The 24,137-nt window shown below is 41.5% G+C and overlaps 1 protein-coding gene across 1 annotated transcript in view; it reads left to right on the top strand.

Annotated features, from left to right (window-relative positions):
- The window catches only part of DNAH11 (dynein axonemal heavy chain 11), a 389,834-nt gene that overhangs the window by 202,684 nt on the left and 163,013 nt on the right, over positions 1 to 24,137 (top strand). The window contains exons 46-54 of the mRNA XM_053553503.1: positions 5,798 to 6,002; positions 11,239 to 11,404; positions 12,055 to 12,157; positions 14,516 to 14,755; positions 16,853 to 17,014; positions 17,252 to 17,445; positions 20,368 to 20,530; positions 21,473 to 21,596; positions 21,995 to 22,137. Coding sequence (XP_053409478.1) covers positions 5,798 to 6,002; positions 11,239 to 11,404; positions 12,055 to 12,157; positions 14,516 to 14,755; positions 16,853 to 17,014; positions 17,252 to 17,445; positions 20,368 to 20,530; positions 21,473 to 21,596; positions 21,995 to 22,137 — 1,500 coding nt within the window. The remainder of the gene's footprint in view (positions 1 to 5,797; positions 6,003 to 11,238; positions 11,405 to 12,054; positions 12,158 to 14,515; positions 14,756 to 16,852; positions 17,015 to 17,251; positions 17,446 to 20,367; positions 20,531 to 21,472; positions 21,597 to 21,994; positions 22,138 to 24,137) is intronic.

Here is a 24,137-nt window from a genome sequence, read left to right as displayed (position 1 = left end):
TGAGATTTTTAAGGCTGGAAAATAATCCTCTTTGGCTCAACGTCCTGTCCTCTGGGTTCACGGAGGTTATAGAGGCAGCCTTTTGCCATCGCCCTGTGGGGCCGCCCTGTCTCTGAGGCCCTGAGTAGTAACATCCTGCCCCTGATGGAGTGACCCCACTCTGTGAAATCAAGGCGGACACAACGTCATCTCCCAGGCCTGCACCTTTGGGGCCCATGGGGGCAGTGGGAGCTTTGCTGATCTCTGAATTGTGTTCAGGGTCATTTTTCTCTTTTCTTCAAGGATAATAGACGTTTGCAGCCAGATAGCTCAACTACCTTGTCCTGTAGAATCCAAGAAGTTCCATAGCCTCCCTTCGTTTTGTGCTGTCTCCATCCTTTCCAGCCCAAGCTAGACCTATTTGTGCTGTTTTCACCCCATCTCTAGTCCAGGCTTCTGCTGAGATGGCCAAGGAGATCCAAAGGTCACACCCCCACAATGTCTTCATGGAGTGATTGGCCACACCTTGTTCCCTCCAGGACACACTTTCTCAGTTCTTATAATATGGATAGGCTGACAGTTTTCCAAATCTTCAAGTTCTGGTTTCTTTTTACTTAAAAATTCCTTCTTTAATTTATCTCTCTCCTCTCTCATTTTACTGGCAGTAAAGAAAAACTAGGTCATACCTTTAAAACTTTTCTTAGGAATCTGCTCAGTTAGTTAGGTATTTGAGTTCGTCACTCACAGATTCTGTTTTCCACAGAGCACTAGAACACAGTTCAGACACACATTCCTTGCCTCCTGTGACTAGTAACATGTCCTCATTTCTGTCTGAGACCTCACCAGGAGCATCTTTAATGTATATATTTATACCCAACAATCTCTTCAAGGCAATCTAGGCTTTTTCTTACACCTCAAAACTCTTTTAGCCTCTCCTCTTACTTAGTTTCAAAGTCACTTCCATGTTTTTTAGGTGTCTACTGCAACAGCACCATACTTCTCAGTACCAGAATCTGTATTAACCACAATGAGATGTCACTGCACACCTGTTAGAATAGCTACTGTGAAAGAGATGAAAGATCACAAGTGTTAGGAGGATAAGGAGAAGAATAAACCTTTGCACACTGTTGGTGAGAATGTCAATTAGTAGTCATAGAAAACAATATGGAGGTTCCTTAAAAAAACAAAAATAGAATTATCATATGATCCAGCAACCCCACTCTGGAGTATAAATACAAAGGAAATGAGCCGGGCACAGTGGCTCACGCCTGTAATCCCAGCACTGTGGGAGGCTGAGGCGGGAGAATTGCTTGAGCTCAGGAGTTCGAGGCTTGTCAGAGCGAGAGTGAGACCCCAACACGTGAAAAAAATGGAAAAACCCAGCCGGGCACAGCGGCAAGCGCCTATAATCCCAGCGGCCCCAGAGGCTGAGGCAGCAGGACGCCTACAGCCCGAGTCTGAGGTTGCAGTGAGCTATGACGCCACTGCATTCTGCTCAGGGCATAGGGTAGAACTCTGCCTCGACAAAAATAAAAAAATAAAAAATACAAAGGAAATAAAATTAGTATGTCAAAGAGATGTCTGCATTCCCATGTTCATTGCAGGATTATCCACAGTAGCTAATATATGGAATTAATGGATGAATCTACAAAGAAAGTGGGGTGCATATACATAGGAATACAGGTTGAGTATTGCTAATCCAAAAATTCAAAAAAGCTCCAAAATTAAAAATGTTTTGAGCTCCAGCATGATGCTCAAGGAAATGCTTGTTGGAGCATTTAGAATTTCAGTACCCCACGGGGGTACTCAACCAGTAAGTATAATACAAATATTCCAAAATACAAAAAAAAAAAAAAAATGAAATGCAAAACAATCTGGTCCCCAGCATTTCAGATAAGAGATACTCAAATCTGTACTATTTGGCTTTTTAAAAGGAGGAAATTCTGTCTTCTGCAAGAACATCAATGAACCTGGAGGATGTTATGTTAAGTGAAATAATCCAGACCCAGAAAGACAAATGCTGCATAATCTCACTTATTTGTGGAATCTAAAAAGTTGAACTCATGCAAGCAGACAGAAGAATGGTAGTTACCAGGGGCTGGGTTTGGGGAAATGTTGCTTAAAAGATACAAGATTTCAGTTACACAGAAGGAGTAAGTTCAAGAGGTCTGTTGTACAATATCATGACTATAGTTAATAAAAATGCATTATAGTTTTGAAAATTGCTAAGAAAATAGATTTTAAATCTTCTTGTCATAAAAAAGTGATAATTAATTATGGTCAACCATGGAGTGATCGTATTCAATAGAAAATTCTAGAAATCAGCAATTTGTAAGTTTTAAACTATACACTGTTCTGAGTAACATAACGAAATCTCCTGCCATCCCACTCACCCCAACCATGATGTGAATCATCCAGTTGTTCAGCCTGATCTACAAAGCTGACGCTGCCTGCACGTTGGTCACTTAGCTGTCTCAGTGATCATCCCCTGTGACATATCACAGTGCTTATGTTCAAACAATCCTCGTTTTACTTAGCCATCCTCAAAAGTGCAAGAGTAGTGATGCTGGCATATCTCATAATTTCTCTATTTTATTATTGTCAATCTCGTCCTGGGCCTTATCTGTAAGTGAGACTTTATCACAGGTATGTATCAGAAGGAACATAATATATCCAGGGCACGGGACTTGCTGCAGTCGCAGACATACACTGGTGGTCTTAGAACTTACTCTCTGAGGGCCTCCTCCATTAGCTTGCTGGAGTTACCATAACCAAATACCACAGACCAGATGACTTACACCACACAAATTTGTTTTCTCACAATTCTGAAAACTGGAAGTTTGCTTTCTCCTAAGGCTTTCCTCTTGGGCTTGCACACACACCCCTTCTTTCTGTGCCCTCACATGAATGTTTTCCTTGATACCTCCCTCTGTGCATAAATTTCCCCTTCTTGGCTGAGTGCAGGGATCATGCCTATAATCTCAGCACTTTGATAGGCTGCGTGGAAGGATTGCTCGAGCCCAGGAGTTCAAGTCTAGCTAAGGGCAACAGAAATAAACCCTGTCTCTAAAAAAATTAGCCAAGCACAGTGACCACACCTACAATTCCAGCTGCTAGGGAGGCTAAGGCTGGAGGAACACCTAGGCCAGGAGTTCCAGTCTAGGAGACATAATGAGACCTTATCTCTAGTTAAAAAAAAAAAAAAAAATTCTCATAAGGACACCAGACAGATTGGATTAGGGCTCACCCTAACAGCCTCATTTTAACCTAACCACCTCTTTAAAGGCCTTATCTCCACATACAATCACATTCCAAGGTGCGGAGTTAGGCCTTCAACACATGAACGTGGGGAGACCCATTATCTCTGTATAATGTTATCACCCTGGCCTATGACATCATTCCAGTCTGGCTTCATCTCATCTGCAACAACCCTATTTCCAAATACAGTCCCATTCTGAGGGTCTGGGTGTTAGGACCTCACCAGATAAATTTTGGACCCAATACAACCCTTAACACCAACAATGGAGAAACTCATCATTTCATAAACATGAACTCAGAGGTACGTGAACGCCAAGACAGATTCCTTCTGTGGTTTGGCTAGATCACGGAGGATTCTCATCTCCCCATCATTCTGCTCTGCTGTTAATGCTGGCTGCATTTTGAGACTGCTGTCCTTTCTGGTTTCAAGAAGATTCAGTGGTCACAGGAGTCACCCTTAGCGGGAACAGGAGCTTTCTCACACCTCTCTTTGGAGCCCCGATTGCCTCCTGCATCCGGTCCCAGACAGGGCCACATGCCTCCCTTACTTAGTCTCCCTCTGGGTAGTGGGTTTGCCCTGACTGGCTATGATGAGTGGCCATCCCCCTCCCGAGCCAGGATGTGCTCTTGAAGCTATCAACTGTGTGGAGGAAGCATGGGGACTTGGGCAAAGTGGGGCGGGGTTGCCAGAAAGGAGGACATGGAGAAAGAGGTGTTGGAGGTGGCCAGTAATGTCTGGTATATCTACTTCATCTATCTGGAAATCTGTTTTTGTTCAACCTACCTACAATTCAACTACCTGCTAATCTGATTTTGCCATGGAAAGCTGAGAACTCATAATCAACCAAAAAATATTGACGACTTAAAAACTGATATCACAAGTTGATATACCTTTTCATTGTTAAGATCTTTTATTCAACAGAAAACCTATGAGAGCTCTGTAGTCTAACATTACACGCAGATGTAGCAGATGTAGGTATCTGACGAACAACCTCTCACTACAGTAGAAAAGAACTATCGTTAGTAATAGCAGATAGTAATATTCTGTGATAGGTCAGGCCTTTTCCAAGTCCTGTCAATAGATTAACTAATTTAATCCTTGCAACAACCTTCTAAAGCAGTGTTTTTCAACTTTTACTATCTCATGGTACACTCAACCCCATAGTTAAACTCCAATGGCAGACTTAAATTATGTTGGTCAAAAAAAAAGAGTAAAAACAAGAATATACTTACTGGGCTTTGAAATTCTTTTGAAAGTAATTAATGATCTTTAAAATGTTTCACTGTACCATTAAGATCTTCCCATAACAGGCACACATATAGCAAATCACTGTTCCAAGGCTTGGGATGTTACTAGCCCTTTTTTTAAAAGGAGAAATAGAGAGACAGATAAGAAATGTATCTGCACTTATACTGGTAACAAGTATAAGAGGACCAATGGTTCTAGTGTGCCTGGGACTGGGGGAGTTTCTGGAACACTGAATTTAGATTTTTAAAACCACGAAATCCTGGACAAACTAAAAAGAGTTGGTCACGCTAAAACCAACAGAGCAGGACTCCAACCCAGGCGGCCTGGCTCTAATGTCCACGCTCTGACAGGCGTTCTGTGTGGTCAGTAGGACAGAGCTCAGGCTCTGGACAGGCGTGGGCACGAATCCAAGGACCACCACTTATTAGTCGATTGTGACTGTGGCTAAGTAATTTATGCTCCCTAAGGTTTAGTTTCCCTATCTCTGAAATGAAAAGGATGACAAAGCGCTCCTGAGAGGTTTGTGTCTTTTACATAATGCGTGTAAAGAGCTTAGTGTAATACTTGCCATATTCTGAGCTCTCAGTTAATTACTGGTTTTGGTGTGGGAAAGAGAGCCAGGAGCTAAATCAAAAATCAAATAACTAACAGCAAGAAAAGAGAGAAATACAAAAGGCAGCCCTAATTTTTTTTTAAGTAGTTAAGGGCCATTTAAGGTAGCACAAAACAGACTCTTTTAATAGGCCATAAGAGCATCAATGAATTACAACAAAGTGAATGCTCACATTATGACAATGATCCCGAATGATCTATAAAATATTCAGTTGTGTTCAGTCAATGCTAAGCAGGTAGACAAGAACTTCACCCAAAACAGAATGTGTGTCTGTTTCTTATGAGCAATACAAATCCCACAAGTAGTTTTCTCCTCCCTCCTTTTAAATTTGGGCACCAAGAAATGTGACCAAATTGTTAACTGTCCTTTTTGCTTTGTTTATGTCTGGGGTATGTGTGTATATGTCTTAAACCCAGAATCCACTGTCTTATAACAGCTGTGTCCATTTCCTGCATGTCTACATCTCTCCTTGTCCTAATCTTATATTTTAGTCTGTGTTCCCCGAGTCTGGTTTTCATTTATTTGTGTTCTTGTATTTCTGTAAGCCATTTCACACTCTTTGTGAGGCAATATGGTATACAAATAGATAAATAGCCAACTTTTAAAAACATAAATATTAAGCTTTACAATTTAGGAGTATCTTTGTATGTGTGAGAGTCTCTATCTGACTTTTGTCTCATTTTGCTTTTTTCCCCTAGACGGTTCTGGTTCATACATCAGAGACAACTCGTCTGAGGTATTTCGTGGAGCTGTTGCTTAAGAAAGGAAGACCAGTAATGCTGGTAGGAAACGCAGGAGTGGGGAAAACAGTCTTCGTAGGTGACACCCTGGCAGGTCTTTCCGAGGAATACGTGGTATCCCGCGTGCCTTTCAACTACTACACAACGTCTGCGTCCCTGCAGAGTGAGTGCTGCTCCTGGGTAGTCCAGAAACAGAAGATCCAAACCCACCAAGGCGGGACTGATACCGTCCCCTAGGATTTAGTGATTTTTTTTGCTTAGGTCTCAGATAAATTTCTATTCATCATCATTCTGGATAAATATACTTTGTTTACACATTTATTGTTGTAGTTGTGGCCTTTTATATCACTCATGGTTTTCTTTGGATTATTACACTTCAGAACAGTAAAAATTTACATCAATAGGGTTAATTGCCTCAAACTCATTTGGTTGCCTTTAATTGACTGCATGTAGCCCTGGCAGTTTAAGAGTATCCTCAAGGAAGGATGGTCTGGTTACTTTTTCCAAGTGTGAGATTAACTTAGGAGAAATTTAGTGAAATTGCCTTGAGGAAGTGACAGACCGTGAGCCATTAATTAAATCATAAAAGAACTATGAGAATAACTTTGAACTATTAAGTAATTCTGTCAGTGTGATTCAGAGAGCCATGCAGACTTGGGGCATTCCCAGGGTCAGGAATGGGAGCATAGCAGCTCTGGAAAGCAGAGGGAAGATGACAAAGTGCTGACGGTGGAAGGCCTGTCCCTGTGCAGAAGGGTAATGGGGGTTCCATCATGGGGACAGCAAAACACTCCATTGTCCAGTCAGTTATTAATGCTGTCGAGCTGCCCTGACTGTGGGTTCCTGGGGTGTTTGTGTGCATCATGTGTGGTGTTGTCTTCTTAGCCATCACTGAAGACTAACAATAACTTTTCTTTTTTTTTTATTGTTTTATTTTTTATTTTTTTTTATTGTTAAATCATAGCTATGTACATTAGTGCAATCAAGAGGTACAATGTGCTGGTTTCATATACAATCTGAAATAATCTCATCAAACTGTTCAACATGGCCTTCATGGCATTTTCTTAGTTATTGTATGTAGACATTTGTATTCTGCCTTTAGTAAGTTTCGCCTGTACCCATTCTAAGATGCACCGTAGGTTTGGCCCCACCTATTACCTTCCCTCCACCATAACCTCCCCCCTCCCTTCCCCTCCCTTGGCCCTTTCCCATATTCTTGTGCTATACTTGTATTATAGCCTTCATGTGAAAGCTATAAATTAGCTTCATAGTAGGGCTGGGTACCTTGGGTAGTTTTTCTTCCATTCCTGAGATACTTTGCTAAGAAGAATGTGTTCCAGCTCCATCCATGTAAACATGAAAGAGGTAAAGTCTCTATCTTTCTTTAAGGCTGCATAATATTCCATGGTATACATGTACTACAATTTGCTAGTCCATTTGTGGGTTGATGGGCACTTGGACTTCTTCCATGACTTAGCAATTATGAATTGGGCTGCAATAAACATTCTGGTACAGATGTCAAATTACTTTGTTTTAGGAGATTAAAAGTCGATGACCATCTTCTTCTAGCTTGAAAGGTTTCAGCAGAGAGATCTGCAGTTATTCTAATATTCTTCCCCTTGTAAGTGATGGTTTTCTTTCGTCTGGCTGCTTTCAGAATTTTCTCCTTCATATTAACTTTAGTGAAATTGATTATGATGTGTCTGGGGGATGTCTTATTTGGGTTGAGTCATGCTGGAGTTCTGAAACTGTCTGCTATCTGAATTTCAGAATCTCTTGGCATGTCTGGAAAGTTCTCTTTTATAATCTCATGGAGAAGAGACTCTGTGCCTTGTGAAGCCACTTCGTTGCTTTCGGGGATCCCTATAAGACGAATATTGGTTTTCTTCGAGTTATCCCAGAGCTCTCTGAGAGAGTGATCTGTTTTTGCCCTCCATTTCTCGTCCTCTTTGAGAGTTTGGGAGCGTTGGAAAGCTTTGTCTTCAATGTCAGAAATCCTTTCTTCTGCTTGCTCCATTCTGTTATTGAGGGATTCTACTGTGTTTCTCAGATCTTTGAGGGCTGCAACTTCTTGTCTCAGTGTGTCAAAATCTTTGGTCATTTGGTCTTTAAATTCGTTGAATTCTTGAGATATCTTTTGGGTTACTGCTTGGAATTCTAGTTCGATCTTATTTGCTATCCAGATTCTGAATTCAATTTCTGACATCTCAGCTATTTGTTTGTGCATGGGATCTTGTGCTGTGTCTGCCTCATTGATCCTTGGGGGAGTTGATCTACTCTGATTATTCATATTGCCAGAGTTTATCCGTTGATTTTGCTTCATGATTGTTTTTTCACTGTTGCCTCTAGCTGTCCTCATAATTGGGGAGGTGCCTCTCCAAGATTAGACCCCAGCAGGATCACTCTGTTATTGCTGGATCTTTGTAGGGAGTGACCCGTGTAGCTCCTCTGGGGCTGCCTCAGCCAGGGAGTTCTGGTTGTGGGAGCAACTCCAGAGTGTGACACACCCAGATCCAGCAATGGAGGAGGGGGTGGTGTGTGCACATGGTTCTGGGAGTGCCTGGCGCTCAGTGACTTTGGCTCAGAGACCAAGGCTCCAGCAGTCTCTGGCCAGGAGAAGGGCTCTGCACAGAGGAAGGAGGGCTCCAGAGGGCACGCGGCTACCAGTATCCCTGGCCAGACGAGCAGGACAGTGTGGAGGCAGGGAGGGTATTGGAGGGAGGACACAGGGTTGTGTGGCTCCCAGAGTTCCCGGTCAGGGCGTGCGGAGGCCCAGCAGGCGCAGCTCTTACCAGGGTCTGGGCAGGGGCAGATTGCTGATCACGGCGCAGCTCTTACAGAGGTCCAGGCGCTGATTGCTGATCTTGTGCAGCTCTTACAGAGGTCTAGGCGCTGATCGCTGATCGCATGGGAGCTCTTACAGAGGTCCAGGCCAACAGTAACTTTTCTTGCCCATTGGCATCAGTAATGTGCCCACTAGTGATTTTTCTGTAATCTCTTTCTTAAACAGTTCAACTTACTTATCTTTGTGAATGGAACAGTTAGAAAATCAGCTCAGCATTATTTCGTTCACTTCTTCGGCAAATACATATTATTTATTTACTTTTCCTCAGACATTGTGTGGGGTATGTTTTCTACTCAGAGTCATGAAGGAAAGACTCTCTTTATGACCTATGAATGGAAGATTAGGCTACCAGTCAGTAGCTGAGCAGATAGCTTGACTACAATGGGAGTGCATCTTTCTAATTCCTAAAAGGATGATGGTTTGTTAGTAAGAGGCATTGAAAGAGGTGTAGGTGTTGGTGCGCTTTAAAAGAGAGTTAGGATTGAAAACGTATCAGATTGGGTAATAAATGGGTCAACAAAGAGATTGCGATAGGATTAACTTAAGCAAAGACATGAAAGAGAGAAAATTGTGGGACACGGTCAATGAGATGCATCTGCAGAGACTAAAGCATGAAGCATGGTGACCAGGTAGAAGAGGGGAAAGGCTACTGTGCTGTGTTAGGTGATGCTGCCATCATAGGGACCAATCGTCCAGTTTTCCAAAGGTCAAGGAGTTTTTCAGGACATGGGACTTTTAGTGTTAAAACTTGGACAGTCCCAGGCAACCTGGGATAGTTGATCACCCGAATTGCAGGGAATGCTGAGATGAAAGCTGAGGGGATGGTGTGGCATTTGGTAGGAAGTGGTGAACCACAGTTAGGGAGAAAGGAATTGAGCTGTCTTTTGGGAAGAGAGGTCTGAGGAAGGGAGACCTGTCCCTAGGTAGTGCGCTAGCAGAGTGTAATGTGACCCTGGAGTAGAGTTGTAGAAGGGGAGGTGGCAAGTTAGAGACATAAGCAAATGACTTGAGGTACCATCTACAGACCATGGTCAGGCAGGCAGAGAACTTGGACAATGAGATTACTGAGAGTCTTTGCATCTGGCTGACTGGGAGAGCATTAACTCCATAAGCAGGAATATAGAGGTGAATAGAAAGAGGTGATGTGCAGGTGAGTTTAGAAAGAAGTGGATTTAGTGTTGGCCAAACATCTGGGTACCAATGGCTAATAGGAACTGTGATATCTAACAAGTATTTGGAAACAAGGGTCTGTTGCTTGGGTAAAGTGTTTGTTTATCCCAGGCATCCTCAAACTTTTTAAACAGGGGGCCAATTCACTGTCCCTTAGACCATTGGAGGGCCAGACTATAGTTTAAAAAAAAACAAACTATGAACAAATTCCTATGCACACTGCACATGTCTTATTTTGAAGTAAAAAACAAAATGGGAACAAATACAATTCACACCGCTTCATGTGGCCCGTGGGCCACAGTTTGAGGACGCCTGGTTTATCCATTGTATACTTCATTCATTCATTGGTTCATTTAACAAATTACTCTCTGTTATGGTCCTCACCAAGGAAGCAGGAGTGAATATAAGATAGTTCCTTGGCCTCAAGGTATTTGTAGTTCAGAGAGTCAAGAAGTAATTAGATATCATGTCTCAGGGGTACACTGTTAAGCACTTTCCACACCCATGATTCTCTCTCATATCAACACAGGCCATGCACAGTGGCTTACTTCTGTAATCCAGCACTCCGGGAGGCCAAGGCAGGTGGATTGCTTGAGCTCAGGAGTTCAAGACCAGCTTGAGCAAGAGCGAAACCCCATCTCTACTAAATATAGAAAAACTAGACAGGCATCATGAGGGGCGCCAGTCACTCAGCTTCTCAGGAGGCTGAGGCAAGTGTATCACTTGAGCCCAAGAGTTTGAGGTTGCTGTGAGCTAAGATGATGCTACTGCATTCTACCCAGGGTGACAGAGTGAGACTCTTGTCTCAAACACGCACACACACATACACATACACAAAATATCCGAAACATATCACAAAGTCATGCAGTCATATGAAGAAATGTAACTTTACGTCCACATACATGGATAATGTCCACATCTACTTTCCCGAGTGCTTCTGCACTGCAGTGGCCTGAGAGGCATGGGGGGTGTTCTTGAGTTGCTGCTAGATATTTCTTCCAGAACTACAGAGAAGGACGGAGAGGCCAGACTGTGGCTAAACAGCAGTGGCCATAAATCAAAGCAGCACGGAGGAGGAAAGCACACACTTAGGTGATGGAGTTGTCTCCATTGTGTTGGGCAGTGTGATGTTGTGGTTCATAGGTTGAGGTTTCCTGAAAAGAAGAGGTAGAGGGATATTGGCAATAGGAGGGAAGCTGGCTGGGGAGTGTGGCATAGGAGGAGGTGGCTGGAGACACATTGCTGGTGTCTTAACCTGTGAAAAGGGAATACCTGAAACCATGGTGTGGTTGTAACCAACAAAAGAGATGAAGAATTAGACAAAGAAGGGGTAAGGACAGAAAGCTTACGTTCATGGGTGAACAAAATTATTTGTTAATTTCAGAAATTCTTGAGAAACCTCTAGAGAAAAAAGCTGGTCGTATCTATGGTCCGGGAGGAAACAAAAAATTGGTTTATTTTATCGATGACATGAACATGCCTGCAGTGGACTTATACGGCACTGTTCAGCCTCACACTCTGATCCGACAGCATATTGATTATGGACATTGGTAAGCAGTTCTCTGTGTTTTATTCTCCACCAAATTTTAATTATTGTTACAGATCAACACCTTTAAATGGAATTATCTTTAATTTCCTCATCTTCTGAGGAATATTTTCTGTAATGCCTTTTGGATTTACTATGTTGTATATTCCTTTTCACTGTATTAAACGGAATCGTTCCTTTTGTGAATTTGGAAGATGGGATTGAATACTATCCCTGGGACATGAAGACTATCCAGCCATCCTGTCCTCTTTAATAATCGACTTAACTCTAAATTATTTAAGAGAAGTTTGACCTCCTTCTGGAGGATGTGGATATTTGGAAATAACTGGGCACTGCAGTCTGCAGTCCCTGACGTTAACTTCAGGGAGAGTCCCGGCCCATTCCTGGAGTCTGGCCGCAGGGACAAGATAGTCTGACCAGAAGTGGAGTCCCATGAGAGGCAATGAACAGTGATCATTCAGGTTGATTCAGCTCCAGATCTCAATTTTGGCATCGAAGGAGCTGCATCGCCTTCGGCTTTCTGAGCTTCAGTTTTGATGTTTTTGGTGATTGTAAAGATAAGGAGACCATTTGTGAGGAAGTCCTTTGGGAACGACAGAGTCTGTGGTTTTGTCTCCAGGTTTGGGGTTTAATGTTCTATTTTTTATCTTTCAGGTATGATAGACAGAAGGTGATGCTTAAAGAAATCCACAACTGCCAGTATGTCGCCTGCATGAACCCAGTGGTGGGCAGTTTCACAGTCAGTCCCAGGCTGCAGGTAGGGTGTTGAGTGCGGCCTGGACACTTCTCGACTTCGTTCTACCCTGATATTAGCATCTTGCATTGGTTACAATTGATGAGCCAATATTGATAAATTATTAACCAAAGTCCAGAGTTCATTAGAGTTCATTCTTTGTATTGTACGTTCTGTGAGTTTTGACAAATATATAATTACATACATTTATGTTTATAATATCATACAGAATAGTTTCACTGCCCTTCAAATCTCTGTGCTCTGCCTGCTCCGCCCTCTCTCCCACTCTCTGTCCCCCCTCCCTTACTCCTTCCCCTTTGAATACCTGGCAACCAATAATCTTTTATACTTCAACTATTTTTATTGCAGTAAAATATATATTACATAAAATTTACCACCTTAACCATTTTAGGTGTATAGTTCAGTGGTATTAAATACGTTCATAACAGGGGGCAACCTCACCACTACCCGTATCCATAACTCTTTTCATCTTGTGGAACTAAAACTCTGCAACCCATTAACGATAACTTCTCATTCTCTCCCACCCCGCCCCTGGCAATGATCATTCTGCTTTCTCTCTCTATGATTTTGACTACTCTAAGTACCTCATATAAGTGGATTCATACAGTGTTACTCTTTTGTGATTGGCTTATTTCACTTAGAATAATGTCCTCAAGGTTCATCCATGTTGTAGCATATTTAAGAATTTCTTTCCTTTAAAGGTTGAATCATATGCCATTATACGTATAAGTATTACATTTCTCTTGGCCATGCTTTTGTTGATAGACACATGGGTTGGTTCCACATTTTAGCTACTATGAATAATACTAAGGTGAACATGAATACACAAATATCTCTTTGAGACCCCCATTTTCAATTCTTTGGGGTATATATCCAGAAGTGGAATTATTGAATCATATGGGGATTCTATTTTTAACTTTTTGAGGAACCACTGGTATTTTTCAGGACAGCTATACTGTATTTTATTCCCACCAACAGTGCACAGAGGGTTCCACTTTCTCCACATCCATGCCAGTATTTATTTTCTGTTTTTGTTTTTGATAGTAGTCATGCTAATGAGCATGAAGTGGTATCTTATTACAGTTTTGATTTGCATTTCCTAGTGATTAGTAATGTTGATCATCTTTGTATGTGCTTAATGGCCATTTTTACATCTTCTTTGGAGAAATGTTTATGCAAGTCTTTTGCCCTTTTGTTTGTTTTTGTTACTCTTGATACAGAGTCTTGATTTGTTGCCCATCTGGAATGCAGTGGTGTCATAGCTCACTGCAGCCTCAAACTCCTGTGCTCAAGCAGTATTCCTGCCTCAGCCTCCTGAGTAGCTAGGGCTGCAGGTGTGCAATCTTAAACCTGGATGATTTTTCTTTTTTTCTTTTCCTTTGTTTTCTTTTTTTTGGTAGAGAGAGTCTCAATATGTTGCCCAGGCTTGTATCAAACTCTTGGCCTCCGACAATCCTCCCACCTCAGCCTCTCAAAGTGCTGGTATTACAGATGTGAGCCACCACACCCTGCCTTTTTGCCCATTTTCAAATTGAGACTTGCTGTTGTTAGGAATTCTCCATGTATTCTGGATATAGTAGTGATCTTTTTATTGTCTTCATAATTGCCTTTTCCAGAATGTTGTAGTTGGGATCATATACATATCATCTTTCAAAGTGGCATTTTTTAACTTAGCTTAGTAATATATATTTAATTTTCTCCATGACTTTGCATGCTATGATAGCTTTTTTTTTTTTTGATCACTGAATAGTCACTGTATAAATGTACCACAGATTGTCTATTCACTCATCCATTCAAGGGTACCTTGGTTGCATTATTGTTTTAGCATATATAAATGAAGCTTCTGTAAACATTTGTGTGTAGGGTTGTGTGTGTGCACATATGCTTTTTTAATACCAAGAACAACAGAACAACAGCTGACAGTGGTTGCTCACTCGCTTATCTGGAGTCAGGTGGGAGTGAGCTATGTGACTGCTAATCTTGGCCGAGCTCATTGGTGAATGCCTGGGGTTGGACTCATCTAGTGTGGTTTGGGATGAGTGGCTGGGCCAGTGGGGCTCTGTTTATAATCTGTATGTCTCGTCCCTTAGCAACTTGTAGGGTCTATGACAAAGAGGTTTAACAGAGCAAGTGCAAACACACAAGCTTCTAACAATAACTAGGATACTGTCACTTCTTCCTCATTCTGTTGCCCCAACTAAGTCACATGGCAAAGCCCAGAATCAGAGTGGAAGGCACTAAAATGTTATGTGGCAGTGGGCCTGGATGTAGGGAAGAGTGAAAAAATCAGGCCATTTCTTACAATTTTATGGTACCATTATAATTCCTGTTTCATATTTTTATATTTGTTTTTCCTTTCAGAGACATTTCACAGTGTTTGCATTCAACTTTCCATCTTGGGATGCACTAAGCACCATCTATGGCCAAATCTTTAGTTTCCATTTCCAGCAGCAAGCATTTGGTCCATCAGTTCTCAAGAGTGGCCCCACTTTGATCCAGGCAACAATAGCATTCCATGAGAAGATGGCACATAGCTTTTTACCCACAGCTATTAAATTTCACTACATCTTTAATCTGAGAGATCTATCCAACGTCTTCCAGGTACATTGACTGCTCCACATTATGCCTCTTTAGTAGAAGAATAAGTACAATACTGTTAATGGTGTTCATTTATACAGCTTAAAACTACACTATCTACTTTTATATGCATTCTTTCATTTTAGACTCATTCTATGAAGCAAATATGGCACGTTTATTATTTGAAGTTTATCAGTAAGAATAGTGATCCTCCTCAGGTCATATAAAGTCTTCATCCATTTGTGCTGCTATAACAAAATGTCTAAGACTAGGTAATTTATAAATAATAGATATTTATTTCTCACAGTTCTACAGTCTAGGAATTCCACGCTCAAAGCACTAACATGTTCAGTGTGTGGTGAGGGTCTGGTCCCTATCTCCAAGAAGGCGCCTTGAGCACTGAGTCTTCCAGTGGTGAAGGGATAGAGGGCAAAAGTGGCAGCACCTTTTTTATAGGATTACTTCACCCTTATGACTTACTCACCTCCTGGAAGCCCTCCACCTCTTAACACTTAACACGTAACACTGACAATTAAGTTTCAACACTTAAATTGCGGAGTCCTTTCAGATCATGGCGCATAGTAACTTAGCAATGGAAGCAAAGGTACAGGTCTGGACTCCCTAGATAGATAGATTAGTGAGTGAGTGAGTCCTTATTTTGTTTGAGTACCAAGTAACAGGGATAAGTGGTCATGTCCTTGCATAAAACATTTATAGGTGATATTTACACATATTATAATATAAATTATAATTTTTTAATTGCTAGGTCATTTTAATCTGACACTGAAAATTATTTTGCTTCCCTGATAAAAGGATAGTGTTTATGCATTTGACTTAGAAAGGAAATTCTGAAGAGAGAATTGAAAGTCTGTTGTTTTTTTTTTTTAGTCCAACTAATATGGTCTAGCCTCTATAGTAAAAGTAGATAGAAAGCTATTTATGATTTAAAGTTCTTTTGTGAAAGAAGTAGTATGTTGGTTAAATATGAAAACTTCAAAGGACTGCTTTACATTTTTTATAACCATCTTTTCGAAATCACTCCCCCACCTCAAAAACCATAACGAAGAATTAGACAATAGCCTAAGAATAAACATAAACCATTTCTTTTATGTCTGTATTTCTTGTACCTGCCAGAAAAACAGCAAAAGAGGGAAAGACCATAGGTGAAATGGGGCATGAGGCCTACCTGCTTACCCTTTTTACCAATCTGTCTGCGGCACCTGATGCCAGCAGATAATTCTTAGGCCTTTTGCAGCCTAATTCTCCACAACTCCCTGATTCCAGCACGGGCCGACTCTATCCATGAGGAATGGGTGTGTATAAATCCAAGATATCAAAGGCGATGTGGAGTGAGCATGGGAGTCATAGCGTTTTGCCACTAGGCCCAGATCTACCAAAAACTGTGTATTTGGGCAATTTACTTTGGCCTCATATTCTTCATCTGTGAAGGGACAGATATCAGTGGATTTTAGAGTTTAAAAAAAGCAATGATTTTATGGCTTTCAAGTTAGCTCTTTGTACATTTTGGTTTTGTAAACTTAGTCCATTGAAAGGACTCAGTAAGTTATGCACAAGCATTTAGACGGGGTATTTTAGCTTCTGGGCTGGCTCTTAATACAGTTTTAGTTGTATTCCTAAAAACGGATGTAATGATATTAAAATTGTAAAGTGTTGCTTCTCAGAGAGTAAATCTCTTTTCCTACATACACATGTGCATGTGCACACACACAGACACTGCCATTTATATTTCTTTTAACTTAATTTGCTAAATTTGGATTATAGTTATAAAGCTCAGTGAGTAGGGCGCCGGCCCCATATGCCGAGGGTGGTGGGTTCAAACCCAGCCCCGGCCAAACTGCAACAACAAAAAAAAAAAAAATAGCCGGGCGTTGTGGCAGGCGCCTGTAGTCCCAGCTGCTCGGGAGGCTGAGGCAAGAGAATCGCGTAAGCCCAAGAGTTAGAGGTTGCTGTGAGCCGTGTGACGCCACGGCACTCTACCCGAGGGCGGTACAGTGAGACTCTGTCTCTACAAAAAAAAATAAATAAATAAAAAAAATAAAAATGTCTTTAAAATGCTTCTTTGGAATGTCATCAGCTTCTGAATTAATTCTTGCCTTGTAGGGAATTTTATTTGCTTCTCCTGAATGTTTAAAAAGTCCAAATGATTTAATACGCCTGTGGCTTCATGAATCTTCCCGTGTATATGGAGACAAACTGATAGACAAAGAAGATTGTGATTTGTTTCAGAAAAAAATGCTGGAAACTGCTTATAAATATTTTGAAGTAAGTGTATGAAAGTCAGAGACCACTGGGGGCTGAAGTGAGGAGAGGGTGTGAGTGAATGAAGCGTACGGGGGCCCACCTTTCCACAACACCTGATCCCAGAATACGTGGTCTGTGCTGGGAACGTTCCACCCACCTACTCCCCATGCAGCTTTTCCTTTCATAGGCGACTCAGCCCTCAGATGAGGGTTTCTGGCTGGTGGGACACACCGTGTTTTTCTCTTTCTCCTTTTGCAGGGCATAGACGGTGACACCCTGATACAGCAGCCCCTCATTTACTGTCACTTTGCTAGTGGCAGAGAGGACCCATGTTACAGGCCAGTAACAGACTGGGAAGCACTAAAGATGATCCTTACAGAAAGCTTAGACGGCTACAATGAGCTAAATGCTACCATGCCCCTGGTTTTATTTGAAGACGCCATGAAACACGTGTGAGTTGACTAGTCATGATGCTTTTCATGGAAGGAAGGATGACTGGTGTGTCCACAACTGTTACTTTTCAATAGATCGTGCGAAGCAACCTGAACTACCAGTTCTTACAACTTATCCCATAACATAAAACGATAAAAGGGTTGCTCTTTATTATGTCACAATTTAATAAGGTCCTACATAGGCATACTACTTTCTGAAGCACCATCACATCCATTATTTCACTTGAATATTAAGGAAGAGGAACATAAATGATTTACTTAAAATCCTGTAGTTTGTCAGTGGGAAAGATGGGGATCAAACTGATTTTCATTGATTAAGCAGGTTTTGTTGAGTTTCTACCAAGTGCCAGAGAGGAATGTTGCCAGCCTTTTTGCTACCTTTGGGAAAATTAGAATAAAAGGGGAGGAAGAGCCCCCCCCCCTTTTTTTTTTGGCAAAAAGAAATTAGAAAAAAAAAATCCCTGTCCTCAGCAGAGCTTGGCTGACAAGGCTGTCACTCTTCTCCTAGACCCACAGCCCGGGCAGCGCACAGACTATGCACCTGTCTGCAGCACCCTCTACTCGGACATTGCTCTAGGTCCTTCTCTAGCCAACTTATGTGGCATAAGGACGTGAACAGAGAAGCAAGGGAATAAGCAAGAAAAACCTCAGAAAGTGGTGTGTTGTGCTGATAGATAAAATAGGTTGACTCTGAGAAAGAACAAAACAAAACTGTGGATTCCCAAAGAGGAACTAGGCATCTAGGTGAAGAGGTGACATTTGAAGTGAAACCCAGGGCTTCTTCCATGACTGCCAAAAGATTTTTGGTCCTTCGGATCTACACCTAGAAGAGGAATTGCAGTATCAAACAGCAGGTCTACATTTAGATCCCCGAGTGTTCTCCAAACCTCCTTCCAAAAGTGCCCATTGACCCATGAATGGATTAATAAATTGTGGTATATGTATACCATGGAATACTATGCAGCAGTTAAAAAAAATGGAGACTTTACCTCCTTTATGATTACATGGATAGAGCTGGAAAATATTCTTAGCAAAGTATCTCAGGAATGGAAAAAGAAGTATCTGATGTACTCAGTACTACTGTGAAACCAATTTATAATAACTCACACTTGCATATGAAAAATGAAACACAACTTTAGGCTATGATGAAGGAGGGGAGGGGAGGGCGAAGGAGCCGTCAGATGGATTTTAAATGGGGATGACATGATGTGTTGTATAGCCCAAGCATCACTGTGGCCTTGGCCGTGTAGAAAGTCGATCGCATCTTTACATCCAGTACTGCTCTCCAGTCTGAGTCACCATCACCTCTCCTGGGCTTTTCTAATAATGGAAAATGGGCACATTTTTAAAAGAACTATTCGTTAAAATGTTTAGCCCCAGAGCCCAGGGAAATCTGGAGTCCTCCGAGTCATCACTTGTTGTATGCCTGCTAAGTGTTGGTAGTTTTATTGATCCTTTTGTAGTTATGATGCTTCCTTCCATTAATAAACAAAGGAAGTGTTAGTTTGGATCCACAACCATGGTGTTAGAAGAATTGCTAGGGACACTGTTTCTGGTCTGGTTAATACACACTGACTTCGTGTGTGTGCTGGGGCTTAGGTGAAATATATCCCCCCCTTGACACTGAGGAGAAGAGTTTTCCCATATAATCCTTCAGTATGGAATTCTCAGTAACAGGTAAGGCCGTGTCTTTGATCAGGGATTATGAGCTAGAAGCTGATTTACTCAGCATTAGAGGTGATTTAAGAGCATGTCCTTGAGTATTGCAAAAAGGGACTTTGCCACTTAGAGAATCTTGTGAGGTAAAAACCTCAAAGCATAGATTAAAATGAAATGAACACAGTGCTTTATAGCTTGGAGTTTCCTCTCATGTCAGAGTCATTTTACAGCTTTCCCCAAGGTGGTTTTGTTGTGTGGCTACGTAAAGTAAAATTTAATGAGATGACTAAGCTTGTAAAAATAACCTGTGTTTTTAGTTATTGGATGCTTTGAGGAGGAAATGTCCACCCAGGCTGGTCCTAGTATAAGTGACTCTAACTTTATTATTTTTTTTAATCTCTACTTTAAAAAAGTATCCACATGAGTCATTCAGGGCTTGAAGTTTAAGTTCATTTCAGAAAAGCAACCTAAGGCAAACACAACAGCATCAAACTGTTGGCATTTTGATATCTATATATTAATATTTTACTTTGTAGTTTTCTTAATATTTGTAACATTTGTGATTTATTTTTTCAACTTAACCCATATTTTGCTAATGTTAAAGGCAATTTATTCATAACTGTAAAATGTAGCAGAAACATAAATTAAGCATTCAGAGTATCTTCGATACTGGAAATAGTTGGCCTTGCTGGAAATTTAACTTTATGATACAGAACAGCTTCCATAAATTATTCTAATTTAGTATAGGCACAAGGAAGGCATTAGTACGAAGGAAGCAAAAATCATATTAAGAGGCCAATTTTTAATGCACAGAGTAAATCACATGGAGATATTTGTTAGTCTAAACAAATCTTTTCTTCATTCATTCTACAGCTAAGATTTCTGGAACAAGGAGATTCCCCCTTGGATATCCTCATAGTTGGATGCTAATAGAGAATTGGGATCTGTCTTGATAATCAAAAAATCTTAAAGCTTAGCCACAAGCCTTGTGTATATTTTCTTGTTTTGAATTTTGGTGGCAACTAATAAATCCATAAGAGAGGTTAAAATGTTTGTAGCATAGGGAAGTTTGTTAGGCAAGCAGTTTGAGGGCAAAGGTCCAGGCATGGTCTTTGGGGAAATGTATGAACAAGAACTAAAGGTTTCCAATAAAAATTGAATATAGTTTCTAAATATTTATTTTACAGATGTACAAAATACACCTAGCCCCAGGGCACTCTAGGTCTGACCAGCTGTGGGTATGCTGGCTCTTTCTTTCCCCAGGTGTCGTATCAGTAGGATCTTACACACCCCTCGGGGTTATGCCCTCTTGATTGGAGTTGGGGGCAGTGGCAAGCAGAGCTTGTCCAGGCTGGCAGCTTACATCTGCAGCCTGGAGGTCTTTCAAGTCACTCTGACCGAAGGCTATGGAATCCAAGAACTTCGGGTGAGTAACCGTGCTGGGCAGTTCTTCTAGCCCTTCTGCCAGGTGGATAAAGAGCAAACCTACAGCACCCTCATATTGGCTGTGTCTCCCAGATTTGGCCCAGGCCTTCCCAACCATGGGGGAGAAGGGAACCTCTTGAGAGAAACTATTTACCTTTGGCTGTTTTGTCTTTATGGTAAAATTAGTAATAACAAAAACCTATAACATTTTATAAGTTTAATAACATATAAACTGGGCTCAGAAAGTATTTTACTAAATACTTTACTACACAAATGTGTTTTTACTTTGCATCAGCCAGACCTGGTACTCAACACGATTAATGTTCCTAAACAATAGATGGGAGTGCGGGCGGGGGGGAGATGCGCTCTTTATGAGTCCAAACGAACGTCCTCCACCTCTGATAAGAATATGAAGATAGCACACAATGGGAGTGGGACGTTCAAGAAACGCTGGCCGATTTTTAAAATTTTGCTTTTCAGTCACAGTAATGCTTACCAGATGGCCCTTATAGTTTGTGGGAAAGCTATTTTAAATTAGAAACGTCACCTGCTTTTAATATTACTGATCAAATAAATAAAGAAAACCAGTTTTCAGCTCCACAGGCAAGTGCCGAAATGAACAGAAGCCTGCCTTTCCCTGTGTGGTTTGACAGAGGCGTGGCTGAGTTCGTTTTCACGCTCCGAGAAGGGAGTTGTTCACCTGTCGCCTGTTTTCCTCCCCCTGCTCCATTAAGCCACAAACATGACACTCATCATTCTATGCCAGAAAAGGAGGTGGTGGCCTGCTGTTTTCCCCTGTCCCTGTTTCCCTGAGAGCAAAGAATATGTAAACGTGTCGCCATGGGGTTTGTTACTCAGTTCTTCCCAACACTCTCTCACACACTCTCCCAACACCGCATCAGCGTTTTAGCAAACCGTGAGTGACAGCCTCCTTTCCTTACAGGTAGATCTCGCCAATTTGTACATCAGAACAGGCGCCAAGAACATCCCCACTGTGTTCCTGCTGACAGATGCCCAGGTTCTAGATGAGAGCTTTCTCGTGCTGATTAATGACTTGCTGGCATCAGGTGATTAAACCAACACATTCCTTGAATGATCTTCCCCAATGACAAATTATCTGTAGTTTCAGTGAACTTTAAGGAGAGATAATTTGTCTTTGGGATGTTTGCTGGGCAGTCTTTGGGGAGAAACCTATAAACCTAACTAATTTGAGGTTCATTGCTTTCTTAGCCCGCTTATGGATGAGAAGGCCTTCACTGAAGTAAATGTTATTCCTCCATGTATGGATTTAGTAGGTGTGTTATGTGTCTCATAAACGCAAAAAAAAGAAAGATTATGTTTCTGATTTCAAGTGCTTACCATTTAAGCTGCATTTTGTTTTATAACGCATTTCAAACATTAAAAAGTCCTATCTAAAATTTAAATGGAGACTGTCCCTTAGTAATTCTCATTCTTTTGGGGACAGGAGACATCCCAGATATGTTCAGTGATGAAGATGTGGACAAGATAATTTCTGGAATTCATAATGAAGTTCGTAGCCTGGGCATGGCGGACTCCAGAGAGAATTGTTGGAAATTTTTTTTGGCCAGGGTACGGCTACAGCTCAAAGTAAGAAACTCTTGCTTTACTTGCATGTTATTTAAAACCTGCTGTTGGAACTATAATATGGTTCGGTTTCAGGTTTCATGTCTTGAGTTTGAATTTCAATGATCCATTTTGAAAGGACATGGGCATTTTTTTTTTTTTTTTGAGACCGTCTCAAGCTGTCACCCTCAGTAGAGTGCCGTAGTATCACAGCTCACAGCAACCTCAAACTCTTGGGCTTCAGTCTCCCAAGTAGTTGGGACTACAGGCACCTGCCACAATGCCTGGCCATTTTTTGTTGCAATTGTCATTGTTTTAGCTGGCTGGGGCCAGGCTCAAACCCACCAGCCTCCGTGCATGTGGCCCGGCGCTATAACCACTGTGCTACGGGCACCACCCAGGACATAGGCATTTTTAAGTGCCTGCATCAGGGTATGACTCATGAAAGTCTCTTGTGATGCTGAGGTCCCACAAAGCATCATGCTCAGCAGCGCATGCAATCTTCAGTTGAGCTGAACTCGGTCTCTGTCCTCGAGGAGCTTACACTGTTGAAGGAGACAGGAGACATCACAAGTAATTCTCATAACAAGTCAAATGTAGGGCGGTGCCTGTGGCTCAGCGGGTAGGGCGCCGGTCCCATGTGCCGGAGGTGGCGGGTTCAAACCCAGCCCCGGCCAAATTAAAAAAAAAAAAAAAAAAACAAGTCAAATGTAAATAATGCCGTGGGATTAGAGGAGTGAAGCATCCTTCCTAACTGGAGTGAGTCATCCGGGAGAAAGTGATGCGCCACATGTCAAGCATGAATCAGAATTCAGGCCGAGTAACTTTCAAGGACAGGAAACAGCACTTAGGCAGAGAGGACTGGATAGTACACAGATGGAGAGGCCGGAGATGCCTTAAAAGGCCCAGAATGCAGATCACTTCTAGGGAGAATGAGGTCGCTAAGTCTGGAAAAGTAAATTAGGATGAGGTTAGTAGTTTATAAGCCATGAAGTGAGCAGTGGGGAGAGTTTGAAATGAGGAAGTGACAGCGATGTCAGTGCTTTAGGATGTCCTGAAGAGCTAACCTACTGTTCTTCCCCATACTGTGCTCTGGTGTATTACACAGGGATATAACATAACCGTGTAATAGCATCAGTAAAGGTCAAGTATCATTAGAAAACAAGAAGCATCTTCAAGCTCATGGCAGGAAGATAGTTCAAGAATGCTGTTAGGGAAAATTCTGGCTTCCTAGTATAGAGATGGTTAGTAACCTGGAAAAGTCACTACTTTGCTACTTCTTCAGGCATCGCTAGGCCTGTCAAGTTAGTACCAGGCTCTGTGCAGGCTTTAGAGCCAGGAGTATTGAAGAAAAGAAGATGAGGGTTGTGTTGGCCATAAATTTACTCATATACTTGGAGGTTAGAGAAACTTAAGTTTCTCTAATATTCTACTATTTCAAATTTTGCAATAATCTTACTGAGCAAATTTTGGGCTGAGGTTAGAACTTTAGGTTCAGTTGCTCAAAGACTTTTTTCCTCATCAAAAACATGACTAAAAATAGGTTTACCTTGTTACTAAAAATAGTAACAAGGCCAGGGATTTCTTTCTGTTCTATTGTGGTATGTTTGAATCACATTTTCTTTATGGAATGGGAAAGCAGGTACAATAATAAAATTTCAGGTAGTGATGTTAGAAATCAAGGGTTCTCCCAAGAGATGAATCCAGCTACTTACCGCTATTTGATTTTTGACAAGCCAATTAAAAACATTCAGTGGGGAAAAGATTCCCTATTTAACAAATGGTGCTGGGTGAACTGGCTGGCAACCTGCAGAAGACTGAAATTAGACCCACACCTTTCACCATTAACTAAGATAGACTCTCATTGGATTAAAGATTTAAACTTAAGACATGAAACTATAAAAATACTAGAGGAGAATGCAGGGAAAACCCTTGAAGAAATTGGTCTGGGTGAGTATTTCATGAGGAGAACCCCCCGGGCAATTGAAGCAGCTTCAAAAATACACTACTGGGACTTGATCAAA

Source organism: Nycticebus coucang, chromosome 11 (genome assembly GCF_027406575.1).
Source record: "Nycticebus coucang isolate mNycCou1 chromosome 11, mNycCou1.pri, whole genome shotgun sequence".
Taxonomy (NCBI): Eukaryota; Metazoa; Chordata; class Mammalia; order Primates; family Lorisidae; genus Nycticebus; species Nycticebus coucang.
This window is presented reverse-complemented; position numbering and strand designations above follow the sequence as displayed.